Source organism: Primulina tabacum, chromosome 1 (assembly GCF_025594145.1).
Source record: "Primulina tabacum isolate GXHZ01 chromosome 1, ASM2559414v2, whole genome shotgun sequence".
Taxonomy (NCBI): domain Eukaryota; kingdom Viridiplantae; phylum Streptophyta; class Magnoliopsida; order Lamiales; family Gesneriaceae; genus Primulina; species Primulina tabacum.
In genome coordinates, this window is record NC_134550.1 from 7,595,633 (window position 1) to 7,609,551 (window position 13,919).

Below are 13,919 nucleotides of genomic sequence, written 5' to 3' on the forward strand. Positions count from 1 at the left end.
TTATTCATGTTTCACCTTTCAGATAGCTGATAAATTCGTAATATATTCATTGCATAATTTGATACATGTACATTCCAAAAAAATTGAGCAATTATGATTATACATGTTATTAGTGTTATATTGAATACTTTTGTTCGAAAAATAACTTTAAAATATAGGAGGATTATCCCTAGGTTATTAAGTGATTCTCTCACTCACTCACTTACTCTTCTCAGATGAGAATGGAAAAAAGATTGAAGAAGAGAAAGAATAACCACAATTCTGGGCTGGTGAAAAAGATTAGCCCGTTGTTATTAGTTTATTTTCATGTTCATCGGTTGTGTTTATTTGTTATTTCGTTGTTTCTGTTATTACTCTAAACTTATAAATATAATGTATATGAGCATTATGGAACAAATAGACTGTTTGAAATTTATACTTTGAGACTTTTGTTTTCGAATATATAATTTGAGAACAACGAGGGTGTCATACTCACTTTAGGCATGGGGTGTGAGAAATATGGTTTTTTTATTAAAATAATATGAATATATTTAAATTTAAGCATATTTTATTTTATTAAATTTTAAATATACATATTGAACCATAATACATAAAAAAAAATAATTTTTTAAACACGACAGAGAGAGTTATTAGGGGGTTGCTTTAAGGTTAATGAAGACATAAGCCATGCGATTAGCGGTCGCACTACAATGTTATACAAGAAAATAAGAAGCTTGACTACAATAACGTTGTATATGAGCTTCGTTTGCGAAGTGAGATGGACTTTGCAGCGTCCATTGCATCTGTTTGCACAATGATATCATAAGTAATTATATTGTAAGATGATGTCATAAATTTATATCCGTAAGACAGATCAACTTAATCCATATTTATAATAACTTTTCATGATTTGAGTCGAATCGAAAATTCATCTAAAAAATCGATGTTAAATACAATCTTATATGAATTTGTGTACAATATCAAACCATCCAAATTGAGATACCAACTCAGGACTATTTTACATTACCAATAATTCCATTCCACCAAGTGGACAGAAAACGCACCCCATCCCCTACTAGTTATTATTACCTAAAAGAGAGTTGAGGGGAGCGGGACCACTACCTGTTACCTCTACCCCCGTGAATGAATATATCATTAGTTTTTTTTTTTTTTTTACTATAAACTCAAGGTTAAAATGTGATTTTTTTTTATTAATGATTATTTTTAGTTCACATATGTATTTGTTTATTTTTATTTATATAAAATAAATATATAATCTTGTGTAGTAAACATCCTAATACCGGCGAGATTTTTAATTTTTTTTTTTAAATATCAAATATTTGATCATACAATTAAAAGTTTATACAAGACTCTAACGAGAATGAAATATTTTTTAATGCCTACACTCGATAGCAAAATAATATATAAGACGTATATTTTATTTTTAAATAAATAAATTTTGTCCGTTCTATAATCTTTTGAAACTTCTTCTTGTCAAAAAATAATTCAATCTCAAGACAAATAGAATATAACCAAAGACAAACTCCCTTTACCATTTTTATTATTATATCCATAATGATGGAAACTTATAACTTTTAATAAAATATTACTATCTAATTTAATTTTTATTAAGCTATAAAAAATATTATATTTAATTAACTCTACGATAATTGACTCGCTGGCTGCGGCATTAATATATTACATAAGCCAACAAAAATGGTGTAATTATTGGTCATATAAGAAATCCAATAGTGCTCGAATTTTAAATCTTTAAATTTTATCGGGTTAGTTCGATATTAGTATTGTGGATTTGATCATCAAATTATAGTAAAAATATCACATATATATATATATATATTTTTAAATCTTTATTATATATAAAGGTCGAGTCTATGTTGTATATAAATGTCAGAGTCCTTAATTATACGATTGTGTTATACCGATTAATTTTTATGAATATGTCATATTTATTTAGATAATTAATATTTTTCAGGTAACTTACTTATAACTACAATATCTAATTTATTTTAAAAAATAAAAAATTCACATATTTATTTTAATAAACTACATATTTAATATAATTGTATTATTATTATTGTTCAAATAATAATTAATAATCTTGATTCACGTCGTACTCGTAGTTTGATTAAACCTAAAATGTCAAATTGAGTACACTGTACCTTTATCTCAGAACTTTACGAAAAGTGGGAGAAAGAGTAGACCAATTATATCGCTCCACGTGTCGACCTGATTATTATTCTCTCACTCGTCCATGAAAAAGGAGTCGTCGCCAAGTCTTTTTTTTACCACGAATTTTCTTGGAATGGTGAAAAATATTCTTCAAAAACCATATCAAAATTGATAAATCCGTTCAAGGTTGCAGCGTTTTTCCTGCCCAGAAGTCAAAATCTTTTAATTTAGCCTTGATTTCTTGTCTGATCGTATTCATGGGTAACGTTCTAAGAGCTTTGATCGGCCAATGCTGCAAACCGAAGGCGGATTCCGACGAGGCCGGCTACCATGGCGTCACCGCCGCCACTGTTGGAGTATCGGCACTGGCCCAGGATTTGTACAACTTTGAAATCACTTCCCAGGTTACCCATTAGGCCTGGCACGTTCTTTTTTTTTTTTTTAAATAAAAAAACAAGAAACTAGAACATACTGTGAATTTAGTTGAGTTTATGGTTTGATCTTTTTTTTTTGGAGCCGATTCAAAGATTTGTTAGATGATTTCGGGATTTTAGTATGTTTTGTGTAAGAAAAATAGGCAAGCAGGTTCCGCTGTTGTAAATCTTGGTTTCTATATTTTTAAGGTTCCTGAAGGACTCAGTCAGCATGTTGTCTCCTCTAAGAAAGCTCAGATCAACTGGTAATTCACTGCTAATTTCTTGAATTTGGGATTTATTGTTCTTTGTTTTCGTCAAAATTAATATATACAATAGAACTTGACACACACCATGCCATGTGTGCAAGATAAAAATAAAATTTTATATATTAAATAAATTTAAAAGATAATGAATTACTTAAAATATAATTTCTATAATAATTACCTGTATTATCTACTTAGTAATAGGATTCGGAAAATTTAGACAAAGGTTGTTTTAGGGGAAAAAACACCAATAAAATGATACGTTAGTATTGGGGATCTACTTTAATTATATAGTGTGGATATTATATATATTTTGAACTAAAATTTCCTGCAAAGGTGAAGTGCTTTGCTTATAGCAAAGAAGTTAGCAGGGAGATCAATAATGTATCTTGTTAACAAATCTTGTATGTTTCGGAACTTACAAGTTAGAATAGAACTTGAGGAGATTGGTCTGCTAGTTGCCATGCTAATATTTAGCCCGAGCTCGTTTTATTCAATTATTCTTAATCTATGCACTCAAATAAAGGTATAGGAAACTTTCAGAAGCGTGGAGAGAAACAAAACCTCCCCCTAAAACACCAGAAGAAGCTTCAAGGCTTATAGTTCTGACCTTGAAGAGACGTCAACAAGCCGATGTTGAGGTACTAAGAAAATAAACCTTAGTATGGTCCTCAGAATAATGCAACGATTTAAAATAACTTGTTGATTTTACAGGGATTCTTGACCTTTTATGGCCTCCCTTTACCTCATATTTTGGTTGAGCTTACTAGTGTCACTCCTCCATCACGACCGGAAGGACTCAAATTCGAATTGTACACTCTTCCAGTAAGCAATCTCTTCTCGAAACATTTTTTTCAGGCTTGGAGTGTCTTTTTGTTTCATACATCTGTTTAATCGACTTGTTTGGCGGAATGCTTTTGTATATGTAGGTTGATAGAAAGGCTGTGGGAGATGGAGATGGAATGACAGTATATGTGAGCACTATGGATCCAAGGGAATTCGCAATTGTCCCTCCAGAAGTGCAAGTTGCAGCTTTTGAAAGATCTGAGGCGCGTGCTCAGAGGAAATATGACGAGGCTGATAAAATTCGCAAGAAAATTAATGATCTAGGATATTGGTTGGATGATTCTTATGCAAAAAATTTCGAATTTCTCTCTCTTTATTTTTTAAAGTTTGTTTTTTTGTGCAATTGAAGAAATCATTGATGAGTTAGGCATCTTTTGCAGGGTCATAGTGTTTCAAAAACAGGAGGTTCTTGCACGAAAATATCGAATAAGACTAAGGTAAGGAAACTGTTAATTGTACCGAGGAGCACCCTTATGTAGAGGCAGAATAAGGATTTGATTCATCATGGTGATTAATGTCTTATTCCATAATGCTCAAGTAAAAGAAGCACAGGGGTAGGAATTTTCGGATCCTGCGGCAGAATCAAGATGTTCAACAATCAATGTTTTCTTGTATAATACTCAAGTAAAACGAGTTATTGGTGACCACTCCTATTTTGTTGTGGAACCAATTGGGAGATAATAGAATGCTACTGGACATATATGCATATGCATGAGCATAAGTAAGATTGAGGGAGAGATTGCCCATACAGGCCACCATCTCTTTCGCCAATAGGGCTGCCCCTACTCGACATAGGTCCGTTTATATAGTGTAAGTTAAAAGATCTTAAACGCAACTTGACAGGGGAATTGATGCACCAGAGTGTCAAATGGATTATGGACAAAGGGCAAAGGAAGCACTAGCTGATATTGTCCAAGGCAAGTGTTTAAAAGTGTTGGTGTTCGATGAGGATCAATACGGTCGCTGCATAGCAGATGTTTATTGTGATGGCATATTTCTGCAGGTACTGGATTGTTGCACATTTTCTTGAAAAATTTTCTCACTGCTAAATCAATTGCTAGTTTTCGCCAGTACCTTATGGGTGTGCAGTGTGCATAAACATGTTATTGTGGCGTATTTATTTTGCAATGCACTTTAATTTAATCTCATGTACAGTGAAAGATACCGACTTTCTGAATGCTTAATTATGTGTGTAGGAATCAATGCTTAAGATGGGATTAGCATGGCATTATAAAGCATATGATCAACGACCCGAATTGGATAAGGTAACTTCTCTATTTTTGTTCTGGGCAACTCAGAAATTTGGTTCAATACATATTTATTAAATGTCCATTGTTAGGATCAAGCGCTTACCACTAGGCCAGAAGTTATAATTGTTAGCAAAGACGCAACTTTATTTTCTTATACTTGTGGCAGCGCATAGTACACCTACTTGGGTGCTGATGGGTCGGGATGTTAGGCCCATGAGTCCGAGGAGGTGCGTATCTATCTGCTGGTGTTGTCTTATATCTCTTAGAAATCAGTTTTATCATTTCTCTGCCGTAGGCTGTGTCCCTAGCAGAGACAGTATTACCCATTAAGATCTAGTGTCACTCTTTTACGGCCCACTTAGCCAACCAGATCAAACGGCACAACGTCAGCAACTTGACGCATGAGAACTTCCCAGGAGCTCACCCATCCCAGTACCACTCTCACCCATGCACGTTAACCTAACACCCCCAAGAAGTATAGAAATATGCTTATTGACAGACTTGAACCCATGACCTCGCTGTGATACCAATTATTAAGATCAATTGCTTACCACTTTTCTGTTACCCAAGGGAAAACTTTATTTCCTTATACTTGTGGCAGCGCAGAGTGCACCTACTTGGGTGCTAATAGGTCGGGCTGTTAGGCCCATGAGTCTGGAGAGTTGCATTACTATCTGCTGGTGCTGTCTCATATCCCTTAGAGATTATTCTTACCCTTTCTCTACCGTCGGCCATGTCCCCAGCAGAGACAGTATTACCCGTTAAGATCTGTTGTCACACTTTTACGGCTCACTTAGCCAACCAGATCAAGCGGCGCAACATCAGCAGCTTGACGCATGAGAACTTACCAAGAGGTCACTCATCTCAGTACTACTCTTATTCATGCACGCTTATACCAACACCCATAAGGCGTGTGCCAATACTCGAGGCTCGACAAGGCTTGTCCTTTGTGCTTCAACATAAGTTGAGACACAACACTTGAATGGAGTGTGTAAAGCCCAAGCCTTGGTGCACTTTTAAGACTCGAGGCGTCTTAAATGTGGGAATCCAAGATGAAATACAAAACGATAGTATTTCATTCTTCTTATATGCTGATAACTACTTGCTTTATGGAATTTTCTTTTAAGTGCATCTTTAATTTTCATGCAGTTAACTTCTACTTGCAAACACACTTGTGTCGCATGTGGAAGCAATTCTTTTATATAATAAATTTATTTTGTTACGTTTTTATGTTATATTATTTATGAAGAAAAATTTGTATAGAAATACTGAATTCTAAATATGAAAATAATATTTTTATTTATATATCTTGTTTATAATTATGAGATTTTTTGGTGAGATATTAATACTTTTTCATCAAGAATATATGATATTAATAAGAAATATTAAGAAAAATAAGAACAAAAAGTACGTTAAAAATAAGGTGGAACTGTTTGTAGCTTGTCTCACATATCGCAACACACAATGGAAAATTTCGTTTTTCTTGCAAAAAGTCGTTACAAAAACTGATACTCCCTTAGAATAATAGTAAAAACTTGTATGAGACTGTCTCACGGGTCGTATTTTGTTAGGCAGATATCTTATTTGGGTCATCCATAAAAAAATATTACTTTTTATGCTAAGAGTATTACTTTTTATTGTGAATATCTGTAGAGTTGACCCGTCTCACAGATAAAGATTCATGAGACCATCTTACAAGAGACCTACTCTAGAATAATATAACACTTAAAAGCTCATGGTCTCCTCGACCACATATGGCCACATTCGACAATCTTCAAAATGAATGAACACTTTTTTATATAGAAGAGTCCATCGACATTATCTTTTCAAATCTTGAATGTCATCAAATATCTTCATCACATCACAAAACATATTTAAACAAGTTATCTTCTTGAATCATCTTCTCATATCCTAAAATCTTCAAATTAGTATTTTAAATTTTCTTGACAAATAATCTAAAAATCAAGCCAACATAATATTATCTAACAATCACTTTGGCTTATTTTTGACAAAATCATAAAAAAATATGCAATAAAATTCATAAAAATATAACTCTCCTTCTTTTGACAAAAATCAACCAAAGTTTAGAAATCAAAGCGAGAGGTTCCAATTAATATTCTCCTCCTATCTTCAGGATGCATACAATGTTCCCCTTGAATGTTAAACTTGTGTATTCTCCATCATGTATCATATCATTGCCGTCAAAACCGAATTGCAGGATCAACATCATAAAAAATAACCTGTTTTGATATCATTTCTTGATCGGGTTTTCTCTTGTTTTGATTAGTTTTCATAATTAGTCCAATTAAGAAATGTAAAACTAAAAGGAAAAAATAAGAACACAGACAATTTTAATATGTTTCGGTCCACCGACCTACATTCATGGAGCCACCGCCCAACTATCAAGCAAATCCATTAAATATAAACAATTATAATAATACAAGGACTTGTTCAAATAAAATATTTTCTTTTCTAATGACGCCTTTATGACGAAAAAATTTAGTAAACTTTACTTGGTGAGAATATCTCGTCTTCAACTCCATCTTGATCGAACTTCCTTTGAAATTGCGGATTGTTCTCTCCCGTGAACGTCACCTTACTCTCCAGAGGAATGAATGACGAGGCTCGGAGTATGTGTGTGCCATGAGCAATTGGAAAGCTATCAAAACAGAATGATAAGGTAGAATTGGATGTACCTTGTTTCAGAAGATGTTGCGACACATAATAGATAGTTTTGTTTTTCTTCGAAAAAAATCACACACGACAACTGATACTCTCTTAGAATAATCTAACACTTACAGATCGTGGCCTCTCTCGACCATATATGATCACACTTGGCAATCTTCAAAATGAATGAACAATCTTTTTTATAGAACACATCATATCCAAGATAAACATTATCTTTTCAAATCTTGCACCGTATCTTTCAAAATAATGTCATACAATATCTTCAATACATCATAAAACATATTCAAACAATTATGTTGTTCACTTATCTCTTTCTCCTCAAAAATCTTCAAATCAATATTTTAAATTTTCTTGACAAATAATCTAAAAATAAAGCCAATCAAAATATCATCTAACAGTGTACAATTAAAGGGCGAAATTGTCATTCACAATTGGAAATTTTGTCATTTTATTCACATTTTTATGTAGGTGATAAAATAATAGATAATTGATAGATTTTACTCTTTTTTCCCCTTTTATGCCCTTAACTAGAGAATAGATTATAGAATAATGTACAAGGTAAAGTTGTTAATTCACAATTGGAAACCTGTCATTTTATTTATACTTTTAGGTAGAATAATTAATAATTAATTATGTAATTATGCCATTAGCTAATATTCGGTTTTTACACTTATGTCTCTGCCTATTTTTTATTTTTATAGAATAGCGTACGATAAAAAGGTAAAGTCGTTAATTCATAATTGGAATAATGTCATTAAATTCACATGGAAATTTTCTCTCTTTTATTCATTCTTTTAGGTATGTAATAAATTATGCCATTGGCTTGTATTCTGTTTCTACACTTGTGTCTTTGCCTATTTTTTAAATTTTATTTTTATAGAATAGTGTACAATAAAAAGTAAAAGTTATAAATTTACAATTGGAAAACTTTGTCATTTTATTCATGATTTTAGATAGGTAATAATAATAGATGATAGATAGATAAAATATGAGCTCAGCAGTCGGCCCAAGCTCTATTCGTTAGAGTAGGTGCTTTTGGTTCGGAGGATTTTGTTATCTATTTTGAATATTTCTTACTTCAAATATTATTATTATTATTTAGCCATTTTTTATACTAGCATGTAACACCTGCTTCGCATGTGAAATAATGTTTCTTATAAATAAAAAGAAATAAATACGAAAGACATGAGATTAAAATATCTATGCATGTTACTTCAATATACATATACATATATACATACATATATATATGTGTGTGTGTGTGCGCGCGCGCATGCGCATGTGTGTATCAATGTACGCATGTTGTTTTGTTCAATTTTTTTTAATATTAAGTAGGATAACTGACATTGGATGTTTGAAATTATTTATTTTCTATGATCTTTTTTAAATATCAAATAAGAGATAATATTTTGAAATCATTTAGTCTTTATGTTTTAGAGTTGTAGCGTAGATAAATTATATGCAAGATTTTTATCACTCACATGATTGTGAAATTTTATCTTCTGTTTTTTCATTATTGATTTAAAAAATTCTTTTATTTTCTTAAGATGTCATAAATAATTAAAATACATATATTGAAATTGACAATTATAAATCAAAAGATCATACTATCAAATTTTTTGTATTAAATTTATAAATTTGTCTATATAAATTTACAAAAAAGTTATATTAAAATATTTAAATTTCTTCCTGTAGCTAAACTCTTTGAATTCTTTTAAGAGATTCATATTTTGTAAGATTATAATATATTAAAATTCGTAATTGTTGATATAAATTCTCCCAAAATAATTTATTAAAATCTTTACATTCAGTTCTTAGTTAAAAAACTATAAAATATTTTAGTATTAAACTTCATATTATCATATTATTATAATATTATTTAGTTAATTCTTTTTTCATCTTCCCGAAATACTTATAATTTATTACTTAATTAAAAATTTCACTAAAAATATAATTATAAAATTGCACTAAGAACATACGAAAAATATGCAAAGAGAAAATTAAAAGGATAACACATTAATAGATAGTATAAAGATTGATTATTTGAGAAAATTAATACAGCACTTACATTTCTTTCTTGAAATGATATAAATCACTATAATCAATGTGTCTTATAGTGATAATTCATTAGCATATGTTAGCATGATAATTATATATTAGTTGAAATAAAAATTAAATTTGATATTCCGTTTATGATCTTGTAGTGATTAGAATTTTACGGATATATCCTTATTGAGTTTTTGGATTTATACTGATATTTTTATCTTTTCACAGTATCAGCACAGACATAGAGACATCTCAGCTCACTAATAGTTACACATAAGAATGAACTCACTGTGTTCATAAATAGGTGTTATAGAGACATATCCGCGCATGATTGTCCGAAATTTTCTAAGTGGTTCTGATGATGATAGGTTGATAATTTATAGTTACCGTTTCACAATCCATCTTTGTAACTCTATTCAATCAGCTGTGTTCCTTGACTTATTTTCCGACTTTGCGATACTCACAAGGGTGACAAGTAAAATAGGGAGCTTGTACATTTTAGACGAGGATTCATCGCTCAATGGCGTGCCTAGATATCCGATGTTTCTCTATTTACACGTATAAATGGTTTAGAATCCATGCGCATGTCTCAATGAGTCAATGCCCAAATATTTGATCGGATATATAAACCGAAACGATCGTACTGCAGGTTGAGAACCGTTATCATGATTTTGATTTAGGGTTTGTGAAAGGATCATCATAATGTGTATCGTTTCTGAGACTAGAGTCTTTAGCATTGGGTCTTACCATAATCCTTTGCACCTCTCTTATTTGTGTTGTTTCGTTAATGAAGTGGGAGAGGAAGGCTCGGGCGAAAGGCATCGGATTATGGGCATCTCCCAACCCTGAAATGCCATGGGTTTGGAGGAGGAAGAACAAGTGTGAAGGCAGAGAACCAAAAGCAAAGAATCTGCAAATACCGATGGATGAGGATTTTTGAAATTATTGAAAGATTTGGAGTAACTAATGTTAATCGTTGTGTAATATATTTGTGTTCATTATGTTATTTTAGCAATTCTATTATGGGGTTTGTAAAACTTTTGTGATTGTTGATCTTTGTGTAATATACTTCTTGTGTTTGTTATGTTAATATTATTATGAGTAGGTCTCTTGTGAGACAGTCTCACGAATCTTTATCTGTGAGACGGGTCAATCCTACGGATATTCTCAATAAAAGATAATACTCTTAGCATAAAAGTAATATTTTTTAATGGATGATCCAAATAAGAGATTCGTCTCACAAAAACAACTCGTGAGACCGTCTCATACAAGCTTTTGTTTAATATTATTATTGTTATGAAAAGTGAAACTTGTCATTTATGAATGTCATTTATAAATTTACTCTAATAATTTCCAACAATATTTATACTTTTTCTCATCAAAACTTTTAATTTAATAACCAGAAAGTTAAACTTGCGTTGCAAATAGGAATATGTTATTAATTTTCATTGGATTTTAGTTTGGAATAGGAAGTTCATTGATGATGAAATTTGTAAAACGTCTACAAAAAAGATAAAGGTATAATAAGTATTTATGGGTAATTGAATTTAATTAAATGTATAAATATAATTTTTAATAAATATATTATAGGTCAAAATATTTTAATATTTTATTCAGATAATAAATAATAATTGATATTATCATCAAATTATACATCCCGTCTTTCTCTGAGATGATTATGATTATTATTATGTTATGTTATTTTTTTTTATAGTCAAATTTTTATTTATTAAGATTATGATGATGATTATGATATCCAAGCTCTATTTGACAAAACAAAAACTCATATGAGATCATCTCATAGTTTATTTTATCGACATATGAAAAATATTATTTTTTGGTCAAAAATAATACTTTTTCATTTTATATATAAAATGAGTCGACCTATCTTACATATCAATATTCGTGAAATCGTATTATAAGAGACATTTCAAATAGATAACACAATTTGAGTTGATTTCTTTTGGAATATTTTGCTAATACTGATGTTCACATATGTATATAGTATGTCTTTCTTAATTTTCATCTTTGTTTTCATATTAGGGATGTCAAATTCCTCCACACTTTTTGGAGAATCTGATATCCGATACGAATGGAAGTAGTTATAAAAGAATTTTTTAGACCTAATTAAATAATCAGATAATTGTGTATGATAATTTTCCGATTCAAGGATGAAGACGAGTCTAGCAGCATCCTATCCACATCCAACCCGAATATCCAGTTATATATATATATATATGCTCTTTTGTTAAATGATGATAGTTGGATCTAATGAAGAAAATTATTAGTATAGAATTTATAGTATTAGTCTAGGATAATAGCATTGAGATAAACTATTATAATATTTTGTTATTTCTTCTATAATGTTTAGTTTGATAATTATCTTCAATTTTTTCTTATTATTCTCTTAAAATCAGGTAAATATGTATTGATTCATCGAAATAATTCAGATTTGGATAAATACAAATGTACATGGTAATAAGATATTTGTGTAGTAAATGTATATCCACGGGTATGTAGATAAATATAATAAATAGATATGAAGACGAATGATATGTAATCCTAGCCGAATTCGATTCATTATCATCCCAAACTTCCATGTTTAATTATATTTATTTTAAATATGTAGTTTTTAATTTTTTTTTAAATTCTTATTTTACTATATATTTTTACAATCAAGTAAACATTATATTTTTATCTTTGTTATTTTCACTAATTAATTATTTTGAAAATTAATCGACTTAATTATTAACTGACAAGTTGTTTAAATTTATTATTAACAATTTTAATAGATCTAGTGAAAGTTTGAGTTGAACTCTTATCTTCCACTTGTTAAACGTCCGTGATTGTTTCTCTAAGCGCTCCTACTTTGTAATCTAATAATCTATCTTATTATAGCCTTCACTAATTATCTTCCTACACCACACCACACATAAATCTCATCCAATAGAATAATGGTGTGGCTCCTCATAATTTGATGGTAGTTCGACAATGATCATAAATTTGATTATCCTACTCCAAGGCGGAGTCGCCCTAAAGACTGGGATGGGAGGAGGTCTTGGGTTCGAATCTTAGGAAGGTAAAAGCTCTAGTGCCTGGGCTGGAGAAGTTATATGAGTAATGATCGCGAGATAGTGGTGTACATCGGGTCATTACAAGGCCTTGTAATTTAAAATATTAGAAGTCCTGGACATATAGGTCTTGACAAAGCAATCCTGGTATCAATTGAACTAAATGTTGATTTTTCGAACACATAGTATATTTAACCTAAATTTTATATGTATAATAAAAAAATATTTAACTTAAGACATGTTAAAAATATTATAAAGTACAATTTTTTTGTTTTTTAGTATAGCTCGGTAATAAAATTATTAAACTAAATTTAACTTAATTTGAATTAACAAATCAAAGTGTACAAATATAGATAAACTTGTTCAAAAAAAAAAACATAGAGTTTTCTTCCCAAATACCCAATAAATACTAGTAAATTGTCTAACAAATGAGTAAATATGTTATGTAATTAGTAAAACAAAATACAAATGAGAATTATTTTTGCATTTTTCGACAAATAAAATATCATAGTTATTAGGCTTAAAAAACATTGTTGGGGTGAGTTTTTTGTTTATTTCCTGAAAAATATAATATTAAATATTTATAGGACACCAAATTTTAACTTATAATATAAATTTGGTTAAATATATTATTGAATTTTTATATAAAAACAAAATACGTAAATTATAATTTTTTCACCTTTTATTTTCTTAATTTTATTCACTCAAATCACTTTTACAACATTAAAATTATTAAAAAACCGTATTGTAATAATTTTGTTTAATAAAACAAATAATTTGCCTTTAAAAAATACAAAATTATTGTATATCATATCACGAGACGCTGTCCCTGCACCCCCATATTTCGCAGTTAGCCCAGGGTTGAATTTTTTATGACTACATCGTTAATCTTACCAATATTTTCTCGGGTTAGTGTGTCACACAAAAATTGTCAGGTATGATTTACTTGACCAGCGTAATTTATAAGCTGTTACATTAGCCCGAAAATTTATCCAGTACACACTGAAATATTACAGTTGTGAGTTTCATCGTCGTAAAAAAATTTAAAAGTGTAGGATGAACCACACGTTAAAAAAAATAAAATCTTACCCCCACCGTAAAAACAAAATAATCAAAAATGGAAACTTATTGAATTTTAATATAAAATTATTCTAATTTTTTTTAAAAAAA

The 13,919-nt window shown here is 30.2% G+C and overlaps 1 protein-coding gene across 3 annotated transcripts; it reads left to right on the top strand.

Annotated features, from left to right (window-relative positions):
• The first annotated feature begins 2,239 nt into the window (after window positions 1–2,239).
• LOC142538755 (staphylococcal-like nuclease CAN2) lies at window positions 2,240–10,768 on the top strand. 3 transcript variants are annotated; one of them, XM_075644066.1, is made up of 9 exons: window positions 2,240–2,573; window positions 2,793–2,848; window positions 3,375–3,489; window positions 3,563–3,673; window positions 3,778–3,965; window positions 4,075–4,131; window positions 4,538–4,697; window positions 4,891–4,959; window positions 5,111–5,171. In XM_075644066.1, the coding sequence occupies exons 1-9, from the start codon at window positions 2,427–2,429 to the stop codon at window positions 5,135–5,137; spliced, it is 930 nt and encodes a 309-aa protein (XP_075500181.1). In that variant the 5' UTR covers window positions 2,240–2,426; the 3' UTR covers window positions 5,138–5,171. The 3 variants fall into 3 exon arrangements, with proteins under 3 accessions (XP_075500181.1, XP_075500175.1, XP_075500172.1); XM_075644060.1 differs by lacking the exon at window positions 5,111–5,171 and adding an exon at window positions 10,472–10,768 and having other exon boundaries at window positions 2,241–2,573; window positions 3,381–3,489; XM_075644057.1 differs by lacking the exon at window positions 5,111–5,171 and adding an exon at window positions 10,472–10,768 and having other exon boundaries at window positions 2,242–2,573.
• Window positions 10,769–13,919: the final 3,151 nt, after the last annotated feature.